The 27,630-nt window shown below is 35.6% G+C and overlaps 1 protein-coding gene across 1 annotated transcript; it reads right to left on the reverse strand.

Annotated features, from left to right (window-relative positions):
* Positions 1-27,521, reverse strand: DCAF17 (DDB1 and CUL4 associated factor 17). Its single transcript, XM_027557844.1, has 14 exons — positions 27,047-27,521; positions 26,243-26,346; positions 23,433-23,523; positions 20,746-20,882; positions 19,922-20,000; positions 18,591-18,680; positions 17,067-17,171; positions 16,658-16,763; positions 11,021-11,163; positions 7,339-7,448; positions 4,666-4,756; positions 3,883-3,966; positions 3,040-3,195; positions 1-2,283 (listed from the first exon to the last, which is right to left on the reverse strand). The coding sequence occupies exons 1-14, from the start codon at positions 27,170-27,172 to the stop codon at positions 2,116-2,118; spliced, it is 1,590 nt and encodes a 529-aa protein (XP_027413645.1). The 5' UTR covers positions 27,173-27,521; the 3' UTR covers positions 1-2,115.
* Positions 27,522-27,630: the final 109 nt, after the last annotated feature.

The raw sequence follows: 27,630 nt of genomic DNA on the forward strand, positions 1-27,630 counted from the left end.
TGATGGAAAATGTAGAATACTTTAATTTGTTTAAACACAGCGGTATCATCTTAAGATAGTTCTCAGATGCCTTTGCGAACAGACGAGTTTCTATCACTTCCTCAAAAGAAGGCACTGACTTAAGCAAAGGGGAAACTCAACAAACCTCTTTTTAAAAAAATCTGATAGGACTGAAGTCTTAAGACATCCTTTTCTGAAATACTTCTGGAAATGGAGAGCAGGCTTTCTGCTTTTACATAGCACCGCGCCTGCTTTAAAACCCACACATACTGGTTTTTCTTTTCTCTGATTTTTTTAATCTATTTCCTCTTATCGGACTTGTTTTTGAAGATATACATTCACTGGACAGGACTGTTTAGATATAGCTCATGTTTTAGTTGGAAGGTTGGGGCAATGTTCTAGCACATTATAACTATCCAACTTCTTTGTAATCACAACTGTATCTCCAAAAGACTCTGAAAGCCTCAAATATTAAATAGTACTACTATGTATGCTATTGAGAATGGATTTTTCAACTAGTAGATATAAAATGATCAGAATTTAATAGATGAAGATAGTTTTATTATCTTGCTCATGAGGTAATCACTTCTACTTTCCCAAATGATTATACACAGGAGCAGATTCAGCAAGATTTATTTTTAGCCAACATATAAATACTTACCCCTATTCTAAAATGTTGGCAATCTTCTCTTCTATTGCACAAATGACACTTTTAAGTTTGCTCCCTTTATTTCTTTTAAATTTATGGACTCTTTTACTAATATCTTGACTTTTTGAATAGCTAACACCTTTCTCTCAGCAGCCCTGTTGAGCACAATAAGCTTAAAATTTATCCGCAAACTTCAAGGGCAGGGCAGAATTCATATTATTCTTAACATACCAAGCCAAAACTGAAGGAAGAACTGGATAATTTTAATATAAATCATCCAAGCTAAAATCCCATATTTTAACTTTACATTTGAATCAGCAATGATTTTTACTGCTGTTTTCTCCCCTTCTATTTTTACTTTTTTTTTTTTTTTTGAGTCTGAATCAGAGAATGTGCTAAACATGTGGCTTGCAGGCAGCTGGATTTCTCAAGTAGGAAGCACAAAGAAACATTTTCTCCCTTTACTTACTTGGGTTGCTTTTATTTACCATTCTTAAGAATGATTATCTGAGTTCAAGAATCATATTTCCATTGGTTCTAACAAAGAAGAAAAAAAATACTCATTTCACAATTAAGAGAGAACCAAAAGCTTTTTCTAGCTGTCAGTCAGTTTCCAAACTAATAAAAACTCCTGGGACTTTATCCATTCTTCCTACAGGGAGCAGAGCTGGTATAACCTGGGATACCTTTATCTTACTGCTTAGGTATAAAAATATTGCCTAAGCAGAACTGGCAGATTCACCAAATAAATAGAACGGTGAAATGAGTACAATATTCTTAGATGTATTAACAGCTAAACAGGCTATGTATGAGAAAAAAAAATCACTTAAAGCTTGCTTGAAATCTTTTAGATTAGTCTAACAGAAACACAAAAAACCAATGGGAACATCAAAGAGAAAAAAAACATGGAAAAGTCAACTTCTGCTACTACATATAATATCAAACACGTATACATATATCTATATTTTAAAAACCATGATGACACAGTTTTGTTTCCAAGTATGCTTTCATATTATAGATCTCATCTTCCATCCTTCAAGTCTGGTTGACAGGATACAGGATCTCCTTCTGTACGTTTTGTATCCTTCTGTCTATTCCTCCTAGTTTCACCAGTCAAAATTCCATGCCATCCTTTAATAACCATGCAAAACACCCCCTAATCAATGACCTCCAAATAATTAGAATTAACTTTCCTTCTCTGACCTTTAGTATTTTATATTTGCATCACCACCCACCTAAAAAACTGCAAAATGCTAGGCTTCTTGGGATGTTATTGTAAAAACCTTTATATAAAGTGAAGTCCTCACCACCTTGTATGGCCAGAGTTTAAAAAAGAAGTCACAAATGTCTGAAGTCAACACAAGACCTTTTCTGGAAAACACTGGAGAATATACTATGCAGATGATAAAAAAGAGGACTGGCCATGGCTCCTGGGGTGTTTGGCTAGAAGTCTCATAAGTTACATCTCAAAATGTAAAATTATTGTGATCTGTTTTATTCCTTTTGTCTGTGGTTTCTTCTTCTTCCCCAGGGTCACATACCATTTGGTAAACATAGCAGCTGAAGACCCTGCTGGGCTTCTGCTCTATGTGGAGCACCAAGTCTCTGTCAAAGTAGACTTCATGGCTATATGTCTGCAATGAAAACACAGGCAAATGGGATTTCCTCTTCACATAACCATGTTCAATACTGTTTCATTAAGACGTCACAGCATCTTTAGAGATGCTCAAATATATACTTGAAGGCAAAATAGTTGCCAGAAATAGTTTATTTTTCATTATTTATGGATATGCAGATGATTTATGAGAGAAGCATTACACAAAATATTAAGAATGAAGAGTTCTGGACTTAAGTGTCTGAACACCCAGATTTTACTGTCAACATTGCTACTGTGACTATGGGCAAGTTCATAATCTTTCACATTCTCCACTGACAAAACAATGACTGGATAAAGTAACATCTACTGTTCCTTACAACTTTTATATTCCATATTACTCAAAAGAGACAAATTTTCAAGAGTGCTTGAAAACTCTACATGATCAGAAGTCTCTATTAAGTAACTGTGGGGATTCAATACAGAAAACAGAATTTTTATTTTTCAAAACATTACCAAACTTATAAAATGGGAGAAAATCAGACTGTGGTCAGATAGCATGTCTCAGGAGAAAACATGAAGCTTCATCTTTAAGACCATTGGTAAGCAGGCATCCTCTACTTTCTAGGGGAGAAAGGCTAAAGAACTCATTTTGTCATGCGTGTAGGAAAATCTCTTTCACATGGTCATTGGTATAAGTGAACCTGGACTGATATGAACACAGTGGCATCTGTTCCAATAAAAGTCAGCTATAAAGAAAACTCTTACAACTTTGTATTCTGTGGACTCTACTCACCACATCCCATGACTCCATGAGTGGAATACTTTTAAGTAAAGTTCCATATTCATTACAGTGGAAATCCAGGTGAGCTTTTCCTTCAGCATCTATTTGAGTAACAGCTACCACAGAAAGCAAATCCAACTCATCTTCATAGTCGACAATTTTGAAAGTCTTAGGGAACAGAAGACAAAGTAAAATAAAAGAGGGGCAAAATCCAGTTTTGATTATTTCTACAGTTGTGGCTTAACTATTCTAACATTATAAAACTATGTAGAAAGAAAAAGAATGGGTGGGAGCATAGGCAGAAATGTATCTCCAAAGGCTGAGCTGATTTACCACACCCTCGCACCTTCTTCTTCTGGGCCATGAACACTGACAAACACATCTAAGTCTAGCAAGTGAAACATAAGGCAAAAGTCACAATCATCAGAATATAACTCAATAATTTTCTTAGAAGAGATTTCCCTAGGAAGCGTACACATCAACACAACAAAAAAATAAACTAATAATTGTTTTTTCAAATTATTTTGGTCCTATGAACACTTCTACAAGCAAAATCTCATGAATAATTTCAGCATGAAAGGAGAGGATGATGGGGGTGCCCTGGTTCAAACAGCTTGTACAATTCTACTGACTAAGGTTGCATGGAGCTTCCTGACCTCTATCCCAGGGCAAGTTCATGCTAGTTTGGTTTATTATTTCTGGTTAAAGTCATACCGACTCGATGGACATGGGTTTGGGTGAACTCCGGGAGTTGGTGATGGACAAGGAGGCCCGGTGTGCTGCAATTCAGGGGGTCGCAAAGAGTCAGACATGACTGAGCGACTAAACTGAACTGAACTGAACTGCAAGTCATACCTCTTGTTCTGGGTCATCATCCAGAATGGTAAAACTTCTTTTTACCACCCGTCCAGAAGCTGTAACAGTGGGTAGGTTTTCATTCTATCACATGGAGAGAAATAAAAAGCTATGACAAGTACCGTTATATGTAGTTGATGGCAAGACTAAACAAATTTGTTAAAGCTAACCAATCCTTCTCCAACACCCGTAAGTCTTTCCTCAGTTGAGAAAATTCTGAATCAGGTTCCACATCCTCCAATTAGTAAAAATACTTTATTACAATAAAATCTCTAAAGAATAAAATACCAAAATAGGCAAAAATAAACGCAGAGGTTACAGATTTAGTATGTGACTTGCCCTTCTGATTTCTGCCTTAGTATAGTATACCAAATAAAAGAGTGGATCTGCTTTTTTCTCTGCATGATTTTCTTCATGCTCTTAATTTGTATGCTAAAGAAAAAGAATCATTTGGAATTAAAGAATGGTGTGTGATTTTTTAACCCAATTTACCCTAGGTTTGCATAATTAATTGAACCTAGAGGTCAATAACTTATCCAAAAAATTTAAAGAGAAACCCAGAAAGGAAACAGAAATAAGCAAAAGATAAAGTCAATATAATTGACTCTTTTCAAATCTCATAGGTATGTGGGGCTAAGACTGGCTACTCATATAGACAAAATGAACAGACTTTTACAGGACTGTGTTGTTCTTTTCAGCCACACTAAAAGGCAAACACATTTGCACATTATATTCTCCTATAGACAGTGATATACAAAGGATTTTAAAGTACTGCTGACTTACTTTGTTCCTCTCTCTGTTGGCCAAAATGACAAAATCTTCAGAGATCTGATGCTGGGCACTATTATTTTCTACTTCACTTAGCTTTAAAACTCTGAAAAGGTAAAAAGGATTCTAAGAACCTAAGACATCAACACAGCATCAAAGTGTCAAAGCTGATCTACTGAAAAGAAACTGAACAAATGAAACTTATACTAACAATCCTGAGTCAGTTCTCTTCTCATTACTCCAAAATATTAATATCTGATAACTTAAGTGTCCACAACTTTCTTCAAATTTAGAGATTTTATTAAACCAAAAAAACCACTGGACTTGTGGTGACAGGTGCCACTGAAGCAGCTTGCTGAGGCTTACACTAGCTTCCATGCTGAAAGTCATTCTAAAGAACCTCCTCTCTGCATCCTGCAGTAGGTCTTTAATGTTTCAGCTTTAACAGTGGCATTATAGTAGATACTTCATTTTTATTTCTGAAGATAGAATTAGTTATCAATGAACAACACTAAACGTTAAATATAATATAGACTGCATTAGCAACTTAGTCTAAGTTTTCATGATAGAGTAATATTTTAAAACTGCAAATGACTTAATACTTTTTTTGTCTTAGCATTATATTTAAAGACTTGGGTTTTCTGAGTGTAAATGGCCTCACAGATCAAGCTTGTTAAGCAAGTGAAAATAAAATAATTTTCTCACCACCCACACAAATCTTTTCACAGCATTAACAAGCATCAAAAGCACAATGTCCTCAAATCTTAGTCTCAAGTGCAAGTGAAGAGAGAACAGGGAGGAGCAGCCCCTGTGGCCAAGGAGAGCTGAAGGCCTTTGAGTTTTGCCGGAGACAAAGAAATCAGATTACATTTAAACTTCTTAATTAGTTATCTTAATTAGTGCCGATATTTAAGAGTGCCTATTTTTTAAAACCTGGCAAAAGGACAACACTCTTTGTGAAACTTATTTTCTTAAACTCAAACTAATATCAAAGATGGGTGGTAAAAAACAGGAAGAGTAAGATTTACTAAAGCTGAACTATACTTTTTATGACATTCTGTTAAAAGTCAGTAATTTTTTTTCATTAAGTTCCTTCATCCTCCTATAAACTGACCCAGAGTAGACTAATTATCATGAGGCATACGAAATAAAGAATACAGACATTGCCCTTCTTATTCAATGGATACTCAGTGAGCACCTACTCTGCACTAAGACCTGTGCTCCATGCCAGAGTTACAGGTGTCAGCAAGACAGACCCTTTCCCTGTTACGGAGTTCATGATTCCAAAGTAAGATGTTTAAACAGAAAGCCAAACAAATAATTAGTTTAAATTTCTGTAAGTACTACAGAAGACTACATAGTGGACACAGTGAAAATATGATGGGGGAGCTAATCTAATGAAGGGCACCAGGGAAGGCCTCTTTGAAAAAGGGACATTTAAAGGGCCATAAAAGATGAACAGAAATTAGGCAGATAAGGGAAGCAGACTCCAAGCAGAGTGTACAGGTCCTCAGCTTTCTGAAAAGACTGCACAACTGAAGTAAACTGAGTGGGAGGAATCTTTCAGATTGGCTCACTATGTTGGTCTTTTATCTTAAGTGCAACAGGAAGCCATAAAAAGGTTAAACCAGAATTCACACGGTTAGGTTTCTGTGTTTGTTAATGTTTCTAAAAATCATTCTAGCTGCTAAGAAGAAAACAGACTTAAAGAGTAAAAAGTAGATTCTTGGAGTCTGGTAAAGAAGGCTATTACTAGTCTAGGCTAGGGATGACAGTGGTCTAGCCAAGATGGTGACAGTGGCCAAGGGTAGAAAGAGGCAGATTTAAGAAATGTTAGCATAATAAATGTTAGTAGCAAAATAAACTGGATTGATGGGATACACGGGGTGTGTGTGGTATGTGTGTGTGAGAGAGAAGAGTATACAGGCAAATGCAACTGAGTGTTTAAGTACATGTAAACTGATGAAAAACAATAAGGTAAGAAAGTGTTAAGAATGAGTCCGGACTTATGACATAAGCTCAGATGAGAGGTTTAGGCAAACATAAAAATTTTTTGGAGTTTTGGTGTATACATGATCTTTGAAGCCAAGGGAATAAACAGAAGAATCAAGCAGAAAGGGAACAAAAAAGAGGGGAAAGAGGGTCTAATCTTGAGGACATCTAGCAACTAAAGTCTGGGTTAGAAGAGGAAGAACATGAAAGGATATTAAGAAAGATCAAAGAGGGAGGGAAATATTCAGGAGCACCGTGGTGTCAGGGAAGCTAAATGAAGAGTGTTTTGATTATATGAAAGATGTGCGTAAACTAAATAAAATAAGGTTTACTTCAAACAACCTGCTACTTCTCCAGCAGTAAGACTGTCTTTTAGAACAAAGATAAATCATCTCTCATTAATCTTGGAGAAATGAATTAAGACCTGATGTGAAGGAACCAATCTGTGATCTCCTTTCCTTCATATGTCATCCCTTATCCATCAAAGAACTTACTCAAACGTAGTATTTATAGACAGTAAGGACAAGGTTGAAAGTATAAAGTAACATTTTCTAAATTGCATTCTCTGAGGAAGCACCCTACAAGCAGCTAATAATTCCCACAGTTGGCTCAGTAGTTAGCTGGCAAAAATAAAGTTGCCAATAAATACTACCAAAAGCTACTTTTAACTTTAAAGTAACTAAGGAAAATACTCACTTGACCTGATTTGGGCCAACATGTATTATTCTGCCAGAAGCATCAGGGTGGAAGTAGATCCAATCAGATTCTAAAGAACAACATTCCATTTCTTGGATCCCATTTTTTGCCTGAAGTTGGGACAAAATATTGAAAATAAAAATTAAAGGAAAATAAAATAATTTTCAAAACCAGTATCAGTGATAGTGCAGTAAGTTAAAGGTAAGGGAAGAGAAAATATTAACCAGCTGAACTGGGATGTATATTAGGGATAAATTAGAGGATACTCAAGCTTGAGAAATCCACAACATTTAAATACAGAAATTTCACAGGTGTACCATGCACCATGCCTCACAAATAATAACTTAAGTTACCATATTTCAAGCATCTAATTTGTGTCTGGCACTGGATTACATGTTTTCTACTTGTTATTTCTTTTGATCTCAGCAATTCTTGAAGCATATATTGCTATCCTCATCGTATGCATGAGGAAACCGATGCACAAAGAAGAAAAATCATTTGCATAATGTTCTGCACCTACTATTAATAAACAGCAGATTAGCCTTCAAGGTACATGCATTTTCCCTTGTTTAACTGTCATAATTATGTACTTGCAGTCTCCCTCAACTTTCTCCCTTTCCTATCCTCAACAGATTGTCAATCAGAAGAGTAGACAGCACAAAAATAAACATGCAATGAAACAGGTCGGACAGCCTCCCTGCGAAAGTCAGATATTAAACTAATGCTAAGGAAATGGTCTACTACTACCTAGCACTTAAGGTAAGTAGAGAGACTTATTTCATACTAGTATATTTAAACATTAAAATAAAGAAAACGATACTGCCATATGGATCACATATGTAACAAAAGTTTTACGTTACACGCAGGAGCACTAGGGACTAATACCATCATGGATACATTAACTTTACTGGCTTTATCCAAGTCATTCAATTTCTCCAATGTAAAATGAAACGACACCTTCTTTTTTATTAGATACTCAAAGCTTTCGACATATAAAAGTATTAATTCCACAGCATATACTGACAGGACACCATGTTCAAGGTACAACACTGGCTGTTCATACCTGACACGCACTGAACATAATCTCTATTATCCAGAAGCTCATATTCAAGAATGGAGACTGAAACAGAGTAAGGCCGTGGAGAAAACACAGTAGTCAAGCCATACACAGGTTATTATCAAGCATCCAAACCAGGTAAACAGAATTTCAGGAGCTGAACTCTGCCTTAAAATGAGAAAGTGGCTTGAAAGAAGAGATAGCACAATCAAAAGCACGGATATGTTCGTCCATATAGCATGCATGTGCAAAAACATGAGTAGCAGACAAAATTAAACTGAGAAGCAGAGTGTCCAGTCATGAGACTGGAGAGGCAGGCGAAGGCTACATCGCAAGCGCTTTGTATGCTGTGTTTTTTTAATAATCGGAATTTAGCACATTTTATGTATCAAATTAGCACAGGTATTTTAATTTTTCAAGAACCTAATGATTTCTAAGAGAAATGGTTGTATTATTGCATTTTACATATAAGAACGTCAATGAAATTAAACATCTTGGTCACTTTCACTGCAGGGGGTGTGAGTTTGACCCCTGGTTGTGGAACTAAGATCTTGCCTGTGTTATGCAATGTAGCCAAAAAAAAAAAGTTAATGTGTCCATTTTGGCATTATCTCCAAATGCTCCTTCATGTAACATAAAACTTTTTAATGTTTTTTAAAAATAAAACACACACATAAACATGCACACATAACCCATATCTTTCTTTAGGAGACCATTCTCTTTATTATAATATCTAAACACAACATGTGAAAGAAACATTATCTCTCTTTGTGTTAAATACTAGGCAGCATTATTATCAACTTCTGGAGTTATTATTTGCTCGAATGCTAGTTTAAGGCTCAGTTTAATAGAAAGTTACAGGTCATTTTCTGAATTCTTCAGTTACCCTGCACATATGTTTTTGGGTTGCCAACTTTTCTGCCTGACAGGTGCGGAAGTAACGCACATACACATCATTAAGGTAACGTCACTGCAATGAAGTTGTCCAGCAAAGTACTGAAAACTCCCCTGGATTCAGCAATTATTTATGAACATGCTAAAATACAGATCTGACTAAATGTTACAATTAGTAATTATACAAAGAGAGTACCAGATAGGCATGCCTGATGTAGATATTGAAGGCCATTTTATACACACACATAAGAGAATATATTACCAGTTCTTATTTGGGAAGAATATGAACTATGCAGGGTTTGACTGGATAGAAATTTCAACGAAAAAGCAATGTGACAGAGTCCTTGGTGGCTAAAGCAGTCCACTGCTGGGAGGTGAATAACCAAACCACAAACTCGTGGTAAACAGTCCCCAGAATCCACTGGAAAAGTGGATGTCACTGGGCTGAGCCAAACAGGAGGTGCCACACGTGACAGGCTGATGAGAAAACCAAAGGGAAGAATGCTTCTGCAAAAAAAATCCAAAGATACTACACACGATGTTTCCCGGTGGCCATGATCTATAGGGAAGTAGGTAAACAGACCCAAGACTGTGCCAATCTTTAGGGTGGTGAAAGGTGACCGACTGGTCACTCTCAAAGCCACTGGGTCCAACAGAGACTGACTGAGGAAGATTCTGGAAGAGAAGGGTGTGGAATAAGCTGAGTCTGTCTCACAAAAAGTTAATTTGATGTATCAAGAGGTTCCAGAACTAAAGTAAATCAACAATATAAAACAAGGATATATAAACAATATAAACCCCCCTCCTCTGTGCACTCCTTCTTCTGCACTCATCTCAACCACTGTACTGAATGGACTGCATTTTATTTAATCTACGTATCGGCTTTGTTTTGAACTTGTGAGAAGGGACTGTCTCCAGCCAAGTCTGGCATATAGTAGGTCCTCAATAATGTTTACTAAATGATAAATCAATGCCTAAATCATTTCTAAAAAGAAAATAAAGAAATTAATTCAAAGGGTAAAAATTTCTATTGTCTTGCTATACATCCTTTCTTCCCATTCTGCCATATATAACTTTAAAATATCCTTGAAAACTTGGTGTTTCAATGCTTATACTGTGACCAACAAAATACTACCTAATTCTGCTTGGAAAAACCAAGAGCAACAAACTGTGAAGAAGCAGAACCAACAACACATTCCACCAGTAATTTCAGGGGCAGCCTGAACACAATCCACCAATGATTCCCACTATGGAGCTTCTGAGATGCTTTACATGAGGTCAAGGAGATGGTAAGAAGAAAAACTAATACATCTTTGGTGCCCTGAAAATTTTCGAATGTTAATAATGTTTTAAATTCTGGGTAGTACACACAAGTGTTTGCTATATTCTTTGTGTTCTCCCGTACTTTACACTGTCTACAAATTACTGATACAAATTGAAAAGTAATTCCTGGGAATGTGGACCAATTAGAGAAAGTGAAAAGTGAAGTCACTCAGTCATGTCTGACTCTTTGCAACCCCATAGACTGTAGCCTACAGGCTTCTCCATCCATGGGATTTTCCAGGTAAGAGTACTGGAGTGGGGTGCCATTTCCTTCTCCAGGGGATCTTCCTGGCCCAGGGATCGAACCGGGGTCTTCCGCATTGCAGGCTGATGCTTTACCCTCTGAGCCACAAGAATAAAGAATTTCTGATATTAATTTACTACTAAAGCCTGACCACCATGATTTACCAAGGAATTGTCCTTTAAGGCACAAATATGGAAAACTCCTTTCTGTTTCTTCTTATTAGGTGTAATGATGTAGTGCCAAGGATGGCCTCCAATCTGAAAAGCATTCTCCAGCGAGGACACCTCAAAGAGCAGTGGCGGTGTATCTGCAGAGATGGGCGAGAGGAATTTGTTAGCTTCTTTGTTCTGGTAGCTTTGGAACATTCATTAACTGAATTCAACCTTTCTTTGCATGTATCATCTATTAATTTCTACCAATGAAAAATGACTATGTTCAAGGAAATAAAATACAATCTGGAAAGAGGCTTACTGATAAGAAAAGGCAAGTGGCAAACAGCTGTTACGTTATCAGTCAACTTTCTAGACACCCATTTTCAGGATATGTGTGACATGCAGCTGGAGGGCAATAAAGTGGGCTGAAGGTGCCTATGATGGCAAAAAAATGACAAGGTACACGTAATAAAAGCAGTTGCCATTTAATGAGTACCTTGGTTAGATACTATTTACAACTCTCATAAAAATCCAACCAGGTATTAGGTCTAGTAATTTCTTCAAATGTGAGGAAGAGATCTTTCATATTCTAGACTAACAGGTTATATTTAGCAAACTTTACAAGAGAAGTATTGCTTAAGTTTATGCAGTAGAAGTGATATGAGTCATAATGAAAGTAACCACTTAGGATGGGTCTTGTGCAGTGGAAGTTTCATCAAAGGAGAGCCACTACTACTAGTATTAGACAAGTTAATTTTAAGGTTAAAGTACCTTATATATCTTGTCAGCAACTGTCTTTTGGAGGTTGACACCACAAAAGGACTATCTGTTAGTGCTTCCTAGTCCTCTTCTTTGATGATACTTAATTTTATACGGAGTGTAACAGACTTACTTTTGGAGACAAGCATAAACAGAAGGTGCTGCTGCTTCTGAAGACCAGAATTCTTTGGGGAGAGCCCTTATGAGGATACCGCTTAGCCTGTTTGGGAAGGTGGCTATTCTGAGTCCTTTGTTTCTAACTTAAGAGTCTAATCTTTGGTTTATGAGGCCACCACCATCTGTAAAGGGACTTGTCTTAGGAAGAGCATTCACTACAGAGTCACATGTTACATATAGAAGTGTGTGCCTGGTTAGTCCTCTGCATAAGGGCCACTTACTACTTAAAGCTACATAAAGGAGAAAAACAAATAATGAAATTTGAGTTCACAAACTGCAGTCTTCAGGAGAAAGAACAGACAGATACAAACAAATCAGGTACATTTAAAATACCCTTGAAGAAACCTTTCAAGAAAAGGGTGATATTCTTAATATATAAAAAGGATTTTTTTAAGCAATAAGAAAACTATTGACACCCCAATAAGATGAATGGGCAAAGTACATCAGCCAGTAAATTATGAAAGACATATAAACATCATATGTGATAACATGGTGGCTACCAAATGGTGGTGGATGAGGAAAAGAATTATGAAGAGAAAAAAGTATAATTAGTTTGAATTGGGGGTTAAAAATTTAAATAGGGAAGTTGTAGAGAATATAAAATAGGAACTCATAATGGAAAAAAATTAATGCAAAAAGATGTATTTAGGAAGAAATACTTTTCCCAGAAGTTGCTAAAAATGGCCCCAAAGTAGCATTAAGACTTGGCTTACTACAACTCTGGTGTGTCACCGTTAGCCCCAAGATCCCAAATTTTGATCTCTAATTCTATTCTCAATTGAAAGGGCTAGGAGTTTGCAAAGAATGGCTGATTTCACACCCTGTGATGAGGAAATCTCAGTATTATTAGTAATTACAGGAATATTCTTGTACTTTTTTATAAGCACAGAAAATTTTAAAAACCTAAATGTCCATGCTGCTGCTAAGTCACTTCAGTCATGTCCGACTCTGTGCGACCCAACCAGGGGTCCCAGCGGCAGCCCACCAGGTCCCCCGTCCCTGGGATTCTCCAGGTAAGAACACTGGAGTGGGTTGCCACTTCCTTCTCCAATGCATGAAAGTGAATGTCCATAGTAAACTGGTTAAATAAATTTACAGTTTATGCATATGAAAGTGAAAGTCACTCAGTCGTGTCTGACTCTTTGTGATCCCATGGACTATTCATTCTATAGAATTCTCTAGGCCAGAATACTGGAGTGGGTAGCTTTTCCCTTCTCCAGGGGATCTTCCCAATCCAGGGATCGAACCCAGGTCTCCAGCACTGCAGGCAGATTCTTTACCAGGTGAGCCACAGGGGAAAGTTACACATATAATGGTTCATAAATTAAGTTCTTAAAACCTTGAGGGGCTTAATTAGCATGTGCACACATATACAGACGACTACTCTTTGGCAAAGATAATATGAGCACTGCATTCAAAAAGTATCAGAAAAAAATATAATGAAAACTAAGTTTTCCTTCCATGTGATTCCCTCAGAAGTAACTATCATTTATCATTTTTTCTGTGTGTCCTTCCAGATACTTCAAGCAATCCTCAAAGCATGTGCTCACATCTATATTTTTAACATATGCATATGAATACAACACAGATGAGGCTTTTTACACACATAGTTTTGCACTCCTTTTTTCACTTATTAATATATATTGGAAACTTCTCTATAAAGGAGCAAAAGTAATTCCTATTTCTTTTTAATAATTAAGTTTATGACACAGCCAAACAATGAAAGAATACCAATGTCACCTATCAATATATACAGTGTTTCCAATCTTTTGTTGTTAGAAAAATGTTATAGTTATATGTTTGTCATTTTGTACACATGTGAATATATCTGGGATAAATTTTAAAAAAGGAATTGCTCAAGGAATACATGTATTTAAATTTTTGAAATATATTAACAAATTGTCCTCCACACGGGACTCCAACAATAAACAACCGTGTCTCTTCTATACTTTCACCAATCCTGTTACCTAACTTTTTGATATTTGAGAATCTAAATAGAAGTATCTCATGGTAGTGCTAACTTGCACTTCTCTTATCAGTGACATTGGGCTTTGTGCTCTCCTAATTAAAAGTCACTTATATTCCTCTTCTTCTGCACAATATCCTTTGCTCATTTTGTTGTTGTTGCTACGTTGTCATTTTTTCTTATTGGCCTGCAGAACTCATATACAGTGAGGCAATTACTCCTTTATAGTGTATGTTGCAATATGTCCCCTATTTGTTGTTTGAATTTTGGTTGGTTTGTGTGTGTGCTTTTATTTACTTTTGTTTTTAAACAAAAACATGAAGCACTTTATCTTTATGTAGCCAAATTTAGCAATCTCTTCTTTAATGGCTCTGTGCTTGGGTCAGAAAGGTCTTCTCAACTCTGCGATAAAAGGATTCTCTAAGTTTTCTCACAGAACTTTAAAATCTTTGATCCACCTATTGTTTCTTTAGATGTAAAGAGACAGGAGCCTAATTTTATTGTTTTCATAAGACCATCTATTAAATAATCCCAATGGAAATTAATATTTGTAATATATTAACATTTAAAAGTGGGTTAGGCTACAGATAACTATATGCAATGAATCTAAAAAATTATATGGTGAGTGAAAGATGCCAGACAAAAATTACATATCATATACTTCCACTTATACAAACTCTAGAAATCTAGAGTGAAAGAAAGTACATTCACTGGTTGCTGAAGGCTGGGGATGGAAGGAAATTGACTGGAAAGGGCGCTGGGGAACATTTTGGAGTGATTAAAGTATTCTAAATCTTGATTGTAGGAGTGGTTTCATGGATATAAATATTTGGCAAAACTCAAATTGTACAGTTTAAATGGCTGCATTTAAGTGCATGTAAATTACACTTCAGAAGAGTTGATTTTTGAAAAAGCAAGTTATGAAACAGTGTTCACAGTATGATTCTTTTTGGGTTTTAGGCATATATACATTTTAAGATTATCCAAAAAACACAGAGGTGATAGCAACTAATGCCATGCAGGATGCCTGTGAGTGTTTTAAACTTTCTCTATTTTTTTCATTAATTCCTAATTCTTCTATAATGAAAATGAACTGCTTTGCCTTAAAAAAGTTACTTAAAGTTAAAATAAGTATTTTGTATAGGTTTTACTGATCCTGAAAAACAAATCTAGAGAAATAAACTGGATTTCAGTCAACAGAGTCTGAAAAAATACACAAAGTTTCCAATATAATATGTTACTCCTCTAAGCTAAATGTCTAACAATTACTGTATTGTTTTACAATGGCACATGATTTCACAGATCATATTTTCAAATGTTATTATTTTAAAGCTGATAAAGTGAGGCCCATAGAGGTTCAGTAATTGCTCACTACCATACCACCAATTAGTAGTGGAATTTCATTCTCATAGGAGCAGACCAAGACTATGATCCCAAGTCCAGTCTTCTCTCTGTAAACAGGGACCAAAATCACAGCACAATCAGAGGCTCCATGAGCTTTCTTTATCACCCTGTTCTTTGTTTTACTTGCTTATTATCTGCATTCCAAAGAGAACAATGCTACCATTTAGGGAAACTCTCTTCAAAATAATACATATTAGTTATCACTGGAGTCTGTAGTTTTCAGATTCCTGCCTTCTGTATTTGTATCAAATATAGTAGGAAACGGCAATCCACTCTAGTATTCTTGCCTGGGAAATCCCATGGACAAAGGAACCTGGTGGGCTGCAGTCCATGGGGTCACATGAGAGTCAGACATCACTGAGTGACTGAGCACACACACAGGAGGCATTGCGAAGGCTGAGTTTTTACAAAACTGCCTAATTCAGCTCGCCCAAGATGCCTCAAAATTTGAGTAATTTTTAAAATTTTATTTTGAGCTTCTTGGATAATTGGCTATACTCAACTCTCTCAGTCCTCATACTTTGTTATTTACTAATAAAAAGAACATTTCCTTTCTCACAATTAAGTCTTTCATTTGTTTCTTGATCTGTTGATGATGTAATATTGTATAACAATAGAAGAAAGTTGTATTTTGACCCATATTAGAAAAACCTTTGGAGTTTTACCTAAATATGTTTATTGGTTAGAAGTAAATGTCCGCAATATGATAAAAAATAATTTTTAATGAACTAAGAATAAAGATAAACAAATATTAGGATAACAAAATATATTTTCTTTTTAAATTTACTCATGATTTTTATATCTATCTGCATTAAGTAATCCTTGTATTGATGAGATGAACTCTGGTCAGTTATGGTTTATCTGACATACATTGCTCATTTTATAGCAGTATTCTTTTCAACAAACTGCTGAATTTGATAAGCTAATTAAATACAGAACACATTTTTATATTTATAAAATTGTATATAATTTTCTTTACTGTGCCTTAATGATCTTTAAGTTGGATAAATGTCACTGAATTGTAAAACTTCAAGTTCTAAAGGAGCTAAGGTATTATCATTTGCTGCAACTTATTATTCTGTAGATAAGGAAATCAAGACCAGAAAGGTAAAGTCACTTGCCAAAGGTTACAGATCTCTGGCCAAGCAAGGCCCAGCATCCCCAGGCCTTTATTTCAGTGAATAACAGATTTCTGTGAACACTTAGACAAAAGCAAGGAATACTCTGCATAGGAGCAAAATGAACTGAATTTAGGAAAAAAACATTTGGATGATTACAATTAATCACTATCAATACGACCACTTAATTTTTAAGGTGAAAAAAGTACTATATTGTAGCCATACCTGTGATTTTAATATTACAAGGAATGCCAAAGGGAGCCTCTCCTACAGTTCCAGTAGTCCCACCCCATCTGCATGCACACCCTAAGTCAAGTTTCTGTTGCATGAACTAAAAACAAAACAAAACAAAAACGGTGGCTTTAGCACCTACTTATTTGCTGTCTGGAGAGAGAAAAAAAAAATCAAATTTACATGTATATGACAGAGAAAATGTCTTTATTTATTTAAGGGCTTTTCTATTTATCTTCCCACCCCTCTTTTAAAGGTTACTTTGTCTTTCTGCATTTGTACAGTTTTGTAGAGCTGAAATCTATACTAGAGCCTTATGTTAAAAATATCTCATTAAAAAAAAATCATACCTCCATCCAAATCTCAAGTTAATCTGAATATGGCAAATTTGAGTTTTCTCTACCTGCTTGGTGATGGCTTGGAAGCTATAAAGTCTGACCAGTCCCGAGCTGTACATCACAATCAGTATTCCATGAGACAAGGTGGCATCCGTGACGTTCCCAAAAATCTGAGGGGAAAGGTAGACATCACCTGAGAAAAGACCAGAAGGCCAATCCTCTGAGTTTTCACCGTGGTATGTGTATCTGTTTAATATTCAGTTTACCATTACAATACTGCTGCCTAACATTCCAACTTCATTATAATTTAGGAACTTGCAGCTAATGTATTATTAGGGTGAGTGGTAACCTCCAGGGTCTCAAACTGAAGTACTAATGGGAATTTAATATATATCCTTCAAAATGATGCAGCAGCTTTCATTTACTTCCGTTTTGTAAAATCTTTTAATAACAAATCCCTTTCCTAATGGACATAGGTGTAAACTGAGCCCATTTAATTCTACCATGCAATATTTACATGGCTGAATAAGTACCGGGACCTTTTCTTTATAAAATATCGTTTATAAAGGGACCTTTTTCAGCTAGTGGTGAAAAGATTTGATCTAAGAAAGTAATTCTAATAAAAAACAGCCAACTCGAGAATTTTATCATTACCTTGTTCTTTAAACATCTACTACTATTTGATTTTTTAGTAAAAACCAAACATGTTAGAGACCAGATACACACAGAGACATTTAACCTAGCTGATCTTGATAAGGCTTTGGCTCCTTGTTCCCTGTCTCTGTTCTGTGTACTGGATCCTGTTGTGATGCTCCACAGAGCTCTGATAAAGAACTTGATTCTGTGCCTCTTTTAATATTTAACAAAAGCCAACCAACACAGACAAATACTCATAGCAAGGAAAGAACAAGTAGAAATTAAGTGAAAATCTGTTTCTGTTTCCACTCAAGATAAATCACTTAGTAAAGGTTTACTACCCCGGCAAAGAAAGAGCTTCAAGTACATTCTGAACCTGGCCCCTGGGTAGTCTTATTATGCATGGTAATTGAAAGATGTACTTTAGTTTCAAATAACTACAATCAAAATCAAATCCCTCAGATGATTATCTTGAACATGTAAGAATAAATAGAAACACTTTATGACTACATTCCTGTTGTAGACTGTAATAAGTATATACAATTACTTAATCCACAAGCACAAAGAGAACAATTAAATTCATGAGTTGTGTTTTTTTGTCATCTTTTAAAAGGATAATTATGGTTTGCTTTGTTTTTGACTAGCCCATGACTTTCTATTCCCTGATCCTTGTTCCCCACTTTGAAAAGAAGGATTTGTGTAATTCAAATGTATTTTCAAATAATGAATGCTAAAATAAAGTAGTCACTTTATTTTAAAATTTGGTTTAATCTCTGGAGTCAAATATAAGTTCAAATTCCAGTTTCTCCATTTACTGCCTTTAGATTTGGGCAGCTGCTTTTAACTTCTTAATTAAAAACTTTACCAAATACCTAATGAACAATTAAATAATAATATCACATCTTAATGTCAAAAAAATTAATATTATAATTAAATCAGAAATGAGTTCTTACCTTTTTGTTGATCTCCAGAATCCCTATGAGTGAAAAAGGTAGCACATGGAACACTGCAAGATACAGCAAAACAGGCTGTTGAATGCCTGCCTAAAAGGAAAGACTAAAATCACAGACCGCTCTCAAGAATATATTAACACCACTATTTTCCCAGTGGTTACCAGTGGGTAAAGAGAACAGGCAAGGGATAATACAAGAATTAGGGCATTAAGAAGCACAAACTACTATGTATAAAACAAGCTACAAGGATATACTGTACAACACAGGGAATAACCCAGTATTTTATAATAACTATAGTTGGAGTATGGGCTTCCCAGGTGGCGCTAGGGTAAAGAATCTGCCTGCCTATGCAGGAGACATAAGAGACGCGGATTCAATCCCTGGCGGGGGAAGATCCCCTGCAGGAGGAAATGGCAACCCATTCCAGTATTCTTGCCAGGAGAATCCCATAGACAGAGGCCCCTGCAGGGCTAAACAATCTATGGGATCACAAACAATCGGACACAACTGAGTGTCTGAGCACATAAATGGAGTATAACCTTGAAAAATCATGCATCATTACATTGTACACCTGTAATGTACACAATGCAGTACAACAACTATACTTCTATGAAAAATTTTTATAAAAAACTTTTAATTAAAAAAATAAAAACACTCTATTTTCATGAATTGAAAACCACCCTCTATCAAACTGAAAAGTTACTTAAACAGGAAAGCCTACATGTTCAAAATATGTCCACTAAACCTTTAGCCTTTCAGACACTACAAAATACACACACACACACAAAAATCTATTAAAACAAGCATAACAGTAAGCATTTCTTAACAACACATTTTGTAAAAAACATACTTTATAACAAAATGTATGTATGTACTATGTAATAGATCATGTTATAATATAAATTAATACATTGGATTATAAATATATTATAACACAATTTAATTTATATTATAAATTGGAATTCTAATCATCAAGAGCCTAATCAAAAGACACAGCATTATCATGGTCATATCATTTAGCATTACACTAACATGGCTAAATGAAATAGAAAAAATATCAACAGTTATAACTTGAGTGATTTCTCTGCTTGAAGAAGGTAGCTTCTTTACTTTGAAGAATAAGGTTTAGTAACTATTTTTCTGCTATGGAATGGAAAGTAATCTGTTGTACTTCCCCAGAGTGGCTTGAAGAGAATATTTTAAGTTCGTGGTAAACAATTTTGATAGCATGCTCCAGAAACCAAAGATCATTAGTTCTCTCATAACTAATTTTCAGACAAGTTCCTCTGGAAACAAATTCTTTATTTTACTGAATTTTTAAAGATGTCTACCTGTCGGGCCAATGTTGAACCTTTGTTCTGAGCTGACTTGACAGCAATGACTTCTTGAGGAGTGTCCCAGCTCAAATACCTTTTAAAAGAATAAAGAGAAGTTTACTCGTTTAGGTCAGGTCCTTATACTTCAAATCAAAATATAATAGATATTTTATAAGTGAACAGTTTTCCAGTTACTTAAATTATAAAAGTAACTTATTTTAAAAAATAAACAATTAAAAGAATTCCCTGAAGATCCTCATATGCATTTATTTGTTTATATATATATATAATTTTAATCCTTCTGGAGTCTCAATGAATGAAAATTGTATTTGATCTGTCAATATTCAAAACTTAGAAAACGAAAAACCATTCCTGATGTAAAAAAGAAGTTACAAAAAACATTAAAAATATTACATTCACATTTTGCATGCTTATATTCATTCCAAAAATTTACATCTAATTTATAAAACTCTGAGTTTATAAGTAACAGTTCTTAGATTATACTAGGCAGGTAACTTAACTGCAACAGACTAGCTTTCAGAAAAATCTACCAAAAAAATACATCCCACATAAAAAATACTATTTGTAAAAAGTAAATTTTTTTAAAAAGGGTATCTGACAACTACTAGAGGTTAGTTACTTATGAGGAATACAAAGATAAATGACAAAGGGTCTCCATCCTTAGATCTTCAAAAGCAGTCATGAGGAGAGATAAATAGATTTATAACTGAGATCCACATATACAATGGAAAACTTAAAAAAAAAATCTTGAAATATCCTAGGCCATAAGTCTCAATTTTTCATAATCAAATTTTAAACAACAGAGTCACAGTTAATACCTGAATTTGCAATATGAAGCAAGATATATTTTCTCAAGGACTTTTCCTGTAGTTGCTGATATACGAAGCAGCCAATTATGAGCAGTCAGTGCTATGAGTGAAGATTTATAATCTGATGGACTGGGAAGCATTTCTCCCTTAAAAGAGATAAAACTGAAACTGCTTGATCATGAACAATCTACAGTAATCCATATCCAAAGAAAACAGCTAAACAGTCAAACAAGTAAATTTTAAAAAGAAATATTAGTGAGAAAATAAATAAGATGAGGAAAGATTAAAATTGTGAGAAATGATTTTCATTATTAATTTATTAAGTCAGCTTATTCACACAGAATGCTTAAGCAGTACCTGAAATAATTATTTTTTCATTTAGTCGCCAAAATTGTGCCTCTTTTGTGACCCCATGGACCGTAGCCTGCCAGGCTCCTCTTTCCATGGGATTTTCCTGGCAAGAATACTGGATGGGTCGCCATTTCCTTCTCCAGAAATAATTATTACTTATTAATTATTAATCATTAAGTATTCAACAAATGTTAGCCAATCATCATCATAATAACAACAGTAATACAAGTAATACTAATGATGCTGCTATGATAACAATAACAGTTCTTAAAACCAAGTATAACATTAGATAGCATAAGCAATTAAGAGTCATTTCCTAGAACAGATGTTTCTTTATTCCAAGACTTGTTTTCCTATTGATAGAAGTTAAAATGGGAAAAAAGCAATTTATCCCACTAGTCACTGTGGCTCTACTCTAACTCCAAATGGAAAGCTAACATCCAGAATCAAAGCAGCCAAAGAACAGAGATGGACCTACTTTTAAAGATAATCCTTGACTCCAATGAACTACCCTCCAAAAGGGCACATCTGCCACTTCCACCTCTAGGGCAGGAAGAGAAAGAGAAGCTAAGGGTTCTACTTTGATTTGCAGAATAAAAAGGAAGTTCAAAGATGAAAGTTAAGAATAGAGAAGTTAAAATTAATCTAATATTGCTTCGGCTGAAAAGGGAATAGAAAAGAATGCAGGCACATTTATTTTACTTACGTGCCTTAAGATTTGTCTCCTGTTTCAAATGTTAGGGAAAGAAACTAGGTTTTTGTGTGTGTTTGTTTCTTGGTTGTATGAGTGTGTTTTAACTTATTAGCTACTTAAGTCCTACACTAAAATCACAGGCAATGATGTAATTTTTTTTATTCTTTGATGTCTTACATAAGTATTACCTCAAGGAATTTTTAAAGTTTTAAAAAATGTATCACCTATATCTTGCCTATTAAAAAAAATTAGGTAGCAAACGTAATAGGTTTGAGCTATTTTCCTAAACTAAAAGTTGTATTTCACACACTGTCTCAGAAGAGAAGTTTAAAGAAGAGAAGAGAAGTTTAAATTTAGTTTCACAATGAGTATATTAACAACAATACTATATGCTTTGTTGTTTTTCTCAATGGAAAATCTTGGTTCACTTCAAATAAGACGAGCAAAATGTTCAAAGAGAAGTGAGATTAGGAATTAGGTTACTAGAAACTTTATTTTTATAAAGATTGCTCTAAATTTTTGTTGCTTTGCATTGACATCTTTCAAAATTTTTCTCAATTAAGCAATCTGTCATCCTCTTCCCCTCATCAATGAAAGTGGATTAGAAGGCTTTAGATGTTGGGGGCAAAATAGTTATTTTTAACTTTCAATAAGGAGTTGGGGAAGAAAATGTAGATTTAAAGCTTCTTATTTTTAAAAAGGAAACTTCAATGAAAAGAGAGTAACTGTCCAGGAAAAATTACAATTTTATGTACAAACAAGTCTTTTTTATTCCTTTTAAAGAATTATAATAATAAATGCAAAGCATAGGCTATTAACTTTAAACATTATTTTTGGTGATATATCCTATTTTTCCTAAAAAACAAAACAGCCAGATTAAAAGACTGGATTAACTTGCTGCAGTACTCCTTAAATGTTTCTTACAACACTGATCCCATGGAAAATTAATATTTAGAAATATAACTCAAAATAGGAAGTTCTATGATCAAAAGAGTTAGGAAAATGGTTTGACAATAACCATCCACATTAGTATTATTATAAGTATTAATAGTATTAAAGGCTCTGTGAAGTAATTCTACAAATAAATTTGTTTCCCAACTCCTCTAACAAGGATAAGATGTTAATATCTTATGAAAAAAGTGTTCTGAAAAATACACACAGGGGCAATATGGATCTGATGGAATGAGCTTATCTGTTATTTTATTTTTCATTTTTATCTTATTATTTCCTAAGAAGATTAATAGAGGAAACCCATAAGAATCCACTCTCAGAGTCATGAAACATAACTCCTGCCCTAAATACTTATTGTCTCAATATATTAAGTAGAATAATCTCTTAAACATTGAGAATAACTGCAAACTAGCTTATATTGCTTATGAAACCTTTAATCAGTTCATAACATTTTCTAGTTTTCAAGATTAAAAAATGGTATTAAAAGTATATTCACAGTATTAACATATAATTTTTTAAGACAGAAGTTACTTCATGAGGAAAAATAAAAATAAAAAATATGCTCTCTTTTTGCTTCCTTTCAAGGTTTAAGAATCACTATGATACTTAAACGTTTTATTTCTTTATACAATATATTAACAATAAGCAGTTCTTCTAGACTACAAATGCTTTAGAAACATGCTACGAAAGCAAATCTTACCACTGGGCATTCCCATAATAAAGCATCTTCTATTTTTTCTGATTTGGAACATCTTGGCATTTCATAAAGTTTTCGTGGCTCTGATGCAACACTGGGGGGAAAAAAGATTATTCTTCTTCATAAATAAGATAGTGTTTGCTTGGATTTCAGCGATTTTTTTAATTCAGAGATTTGGAACACCAAAAATACAACCTGCTGCTTTGCTTTCCTCTTCTTAACTAAATGTCAACATTACTTTTTAATCACAAAATTCATAATACACAATCATAGAAAAAATATCAAATATGTAATAAATTATAATAGCACAAAACTATCCAATATTAATATTTTGGTTCAGTTATTAATATTTTGGCTCATTTCACTCTACTTTTTCTTTATACACTTATACCCACCTGCAGATCATTTTCCAAAATTAGAGCATATTGAATTGTTTCTTTTCCTTTTAACATTTACTACCAATATCTCTGTTGAATTTCACCTTCATAATCTGTTATTCCAACATTGTGAAATGAAAATTAAAGAGTTCCTTTCTTTCAACTAGTAGTAGAAAACCAGTAGATGAAAAAGATAAAAAAGGAAACTTCCCAAACCAGAAAGAAAAAAGAATTAAAAAAAAAAAGAACAGAACATCTTAGGACTGTGGGATAATTAGAAAACGTGTAATGTACACATAATGAGAATACCAAAAGAAGAAGAAAGAGAACAAAACAAATGTGGGAGGTATCAAACCAATTATATCAATGATCACTTTAAATGTGAATGGTCTAAAATATACCTGTCAGAAGACAAACTGATAGAGTGAATAAAAAACAAGACTTGAATATGTTATATACAAGTAACCCACTTTAAATATAAAGACACAGATATAAAAGCAAAGGGATGGAGAAAGATATACCATGCAAATACTAACTTAAAAAAAAAAAGCAAGCAAGCTGGAGTAACCATATTAATATCAGACAAAGTAGACTTCCATACTGAAAATTATCAGGGATAAAGAGTAGAATTATATAATGTGAATGCATCTAACAACACAATGTCAAAATACTGAGACAAAAATGGTGGAATACAAGGAGAAACAGACAAATCCACCATTATACTTAGAGACTTCAAAACAATCCATCAGTACCTGACAGATCCAACAAATAGAGTAGGTAAGAATATAGTTGAACTGACCAGTACCGACAATCAGCTGGCTCAAACTGACATCTTTAGACTACTTCAGCAACAATACATTCTCCTCAAGCCCATGTGAAGAGTTCACCATGACAGACTACACTCTGGGTCATAAAATACTAGAATTTAAAAGACTAGAAAAAAATATAAAATATGGTCTCAGACCATAATGGATTTAGGTTAGATACCAATAACAGATAGCTGTAAAATCTCCAAATACTTGGAGCTTAAATGACACATTTCTAATTAACACAGGGGTCTGGCTTAGTGGTAAAGAATCCACCTGCCAGTGAAGGAGACTCAGGTTTGATCCCTGGGTAGGGAAGATCCCCTGGAGTAGGAAATGGCAACCCACTCCAGTATTCTTGCATAGTCGGACATGGCTGAGCAGACTGAGCACAACTGAGGGAATGAGCTCGCACAAAGAAAAAAGTAGAAAAAAGTCCAGAGAACTTTTAAATCGAATATACAATGTTTCAACATTTGTGAGATACAGGAAAAAACCGTGCTTAGAGGAAAATGTATGGCATTTAATATATACTTTAGAAAAGGAGAAATGCTTCTGGGCTGGTGAACACATGAAGATTCAGGAAGAGTGATATGCTCAGAGGGCATAGAATTTCTGTGCTCCTTCCCACATACCTTGCCCTATGCATCTCTTCCATCTGGCTGTTCTTGTGTTATAAAGTTTTATAATAAACTGGTAATCTACTAAGAAGCCAGTCACCAAAAACAAGTCACACACACACAAAAGTCAAGTATTACATGATTCAATTTTTTTGAAATGCCCACAATGGGTGAACCTACGGAAACAAAGTAGTCTAGCAGGTGCATAGGGCTGAGGGTGGAGAAGGTACGCTGGTGACAGCCAAAGGGTAGGGTTTGGGGGTTTTGTGAGGTAAAGAAGTTGTTTTAAAATTAATTGTAGTGATGGTTGCCTATATGAACCATCAATGGTTCATCAAACCATTTTCACTGAATATGAATTTCAAGGATGCAAAAATTGAATTGTATGCTTTAAATGGGTGAATTATTAAGCTGTTAAATAAGAAAATAACCCTATTTTTTAGAGGAGCAAACTTAAGTGTGGCATGTTTGGAATATGTTTTAAAATATTTAGCAAAGGTATAAAGGAAAAGGATATGGGGACAGATAAGCAAATGTGGCAAAAATCTTGATCCTTTCTGAGTCTAGGTAATGAATGTATGGGGGCTCACTATACTATTTATATATATACACTATATAGACTACATTAGCAAGTCTGACATTTTTCTTTTAAAACAAAGGCAAGTACTTTCAAACCAAAATACAGAAATTCTTCCCTAAAACAGCATCTAATTAGTAGGTACTTGGATCTCCTGACATCTGGTATCCCTTAGGCAGAATAAAATACTACACTGTACTCAGCAATCTGTCATTTTGCCTACATTATAAATTCTCTTTAAATTGGTATTTACACAGATGAAACCTCAGCCTTTAGGTTTAACAAGATGTTAAATTACATGCATTTTATACCCTACCCTTATTTTGAACCCATTTTTCCATTGTTACACTAAGCACTAATGTAGACATGTGTTTCTATAAAAATTAAAGGTCAACAGTCAAATGAATTACATCAAAAATTTTCACCAAGATACCTGCTGATACAGCACCGATAATTGTTAAAGTATATTCTTCCTCTCTCATAGGCTATAGGTGATTTGGAATGAGTTGTCCAAACATTCTTAAATTTAGTACTTTCCTGAAAAACACAAGGAATTTCGGTTTAGGAAATAACTCATACGTTTCTACTGTGCACCAATCTTAAATTGGATATTTAAATTTACAGTTTTCAAAATAACTTCAAGTACGTTCTTAAAAAATAGTATGTTCAATTATTCTTCACTCTGCCCTCACATTTCGGCTTAAGTGGGGTAATTAATTTTTAGAAAAATTGTTTGCAAGATATAAGAAAGTTAAAACTAAAAGCATGTGCTGCTGCTAAGTCGCTTCAGTCGTGTCCGACTCTGTACGACCCCACAGACGGCAGCCCACCAGGTTCCTCCGTCCCTGGGATTCTCCAGGCAAGAATACTGGAGTGGGTTGCCGCTTCCTTCTCCAACGCATGCATGCATGCTAAGTCGCTTCAGTCGGGTCCGACTCTATGCGACCCGTTAGACAGCAGCCCACCAGGCTCCTCTGTCCACAAGGCTCTCCAGGCAAGAACACTGGAGTGGGTTGCCATTTCCTTCTCCATAAAGCATGTGACGGTTCTGCTAATGGCTATTTACTAACCCCCAGTTTCAAGGCCGTGATCACCCTGCCCATCACTTGCGATCTTCTTAAAAGGGAATTATACTGCGTAAAAACTGCAGCCCAGCAGCAAGTCTGCCTCTCCCCTACGCCCGCGACCCCCGTCGCCCCGCTGCTCTTCGTTCCCCTCCCGGCCGGCAGGCGGTCACCTGGCACACCAGCGCCCGCAGGATGCCCAGGTTCGTCCTCTGCACCATGCCCGCGTCGCGCGAGAAAAAGCCCAGCGCCCGGCGACTGAGCCGACCGCACACGTTGGGCTTCTGGCTTGGGCCCATGGAGGCGCGGGCCCGGCAGAGCGGAAGAGGGGCGCGCCCCTTACTCCCGCGCCGGGAAGCGGCCACTATCTCCGAACCTCCTGGCCCCAACTCCTCGAGGAGCCCAGAAAAACTGACACCGGGAGCTGGGCCCGGAAGGGCACAGCTGTGGGGCGAGGGACGACAGAGCCGGCGCCGCCTGAGAGCCGAGATTGGGCAAGGGAAAAAACCCCCTTCCGGGCTGGCCCGGCAAACGCTATACAGCTCCGGACCCAGCGGCAGACACTGCAACGTGCTTAACGCGCAGTCAGCCGAAGCCGTTCACTTGCCGGAAAACGTAGTTCCCAGTGTCCGCAGAGGGATCCTGGCTTGTACCCAGAACTACAATCCCCATCAGGCAGCGGGCAATGAGCCCTTGCCCAGGCCCCGCCTCCAACCCGCCTCGGCCCCGCCTCCAACCCACCGCGGCCCCACCTTAC

This window comes from Bos indicus x Bos taurus, chromosome 2, assembly GCF_003369695.1.
Source record: "Bos indicus x Bos taurus breed Angus x Brahman F1 hybrid chromosome 2, Bos_hybrid_MaternalHap_v2.0, whole genome shotgun sequence".
NCBI lineage: Eukaryota > Metazoa > Chordata > Mammalia > Artiodactyla > Bovidae > Bos > Bos indicus x Bos taurus.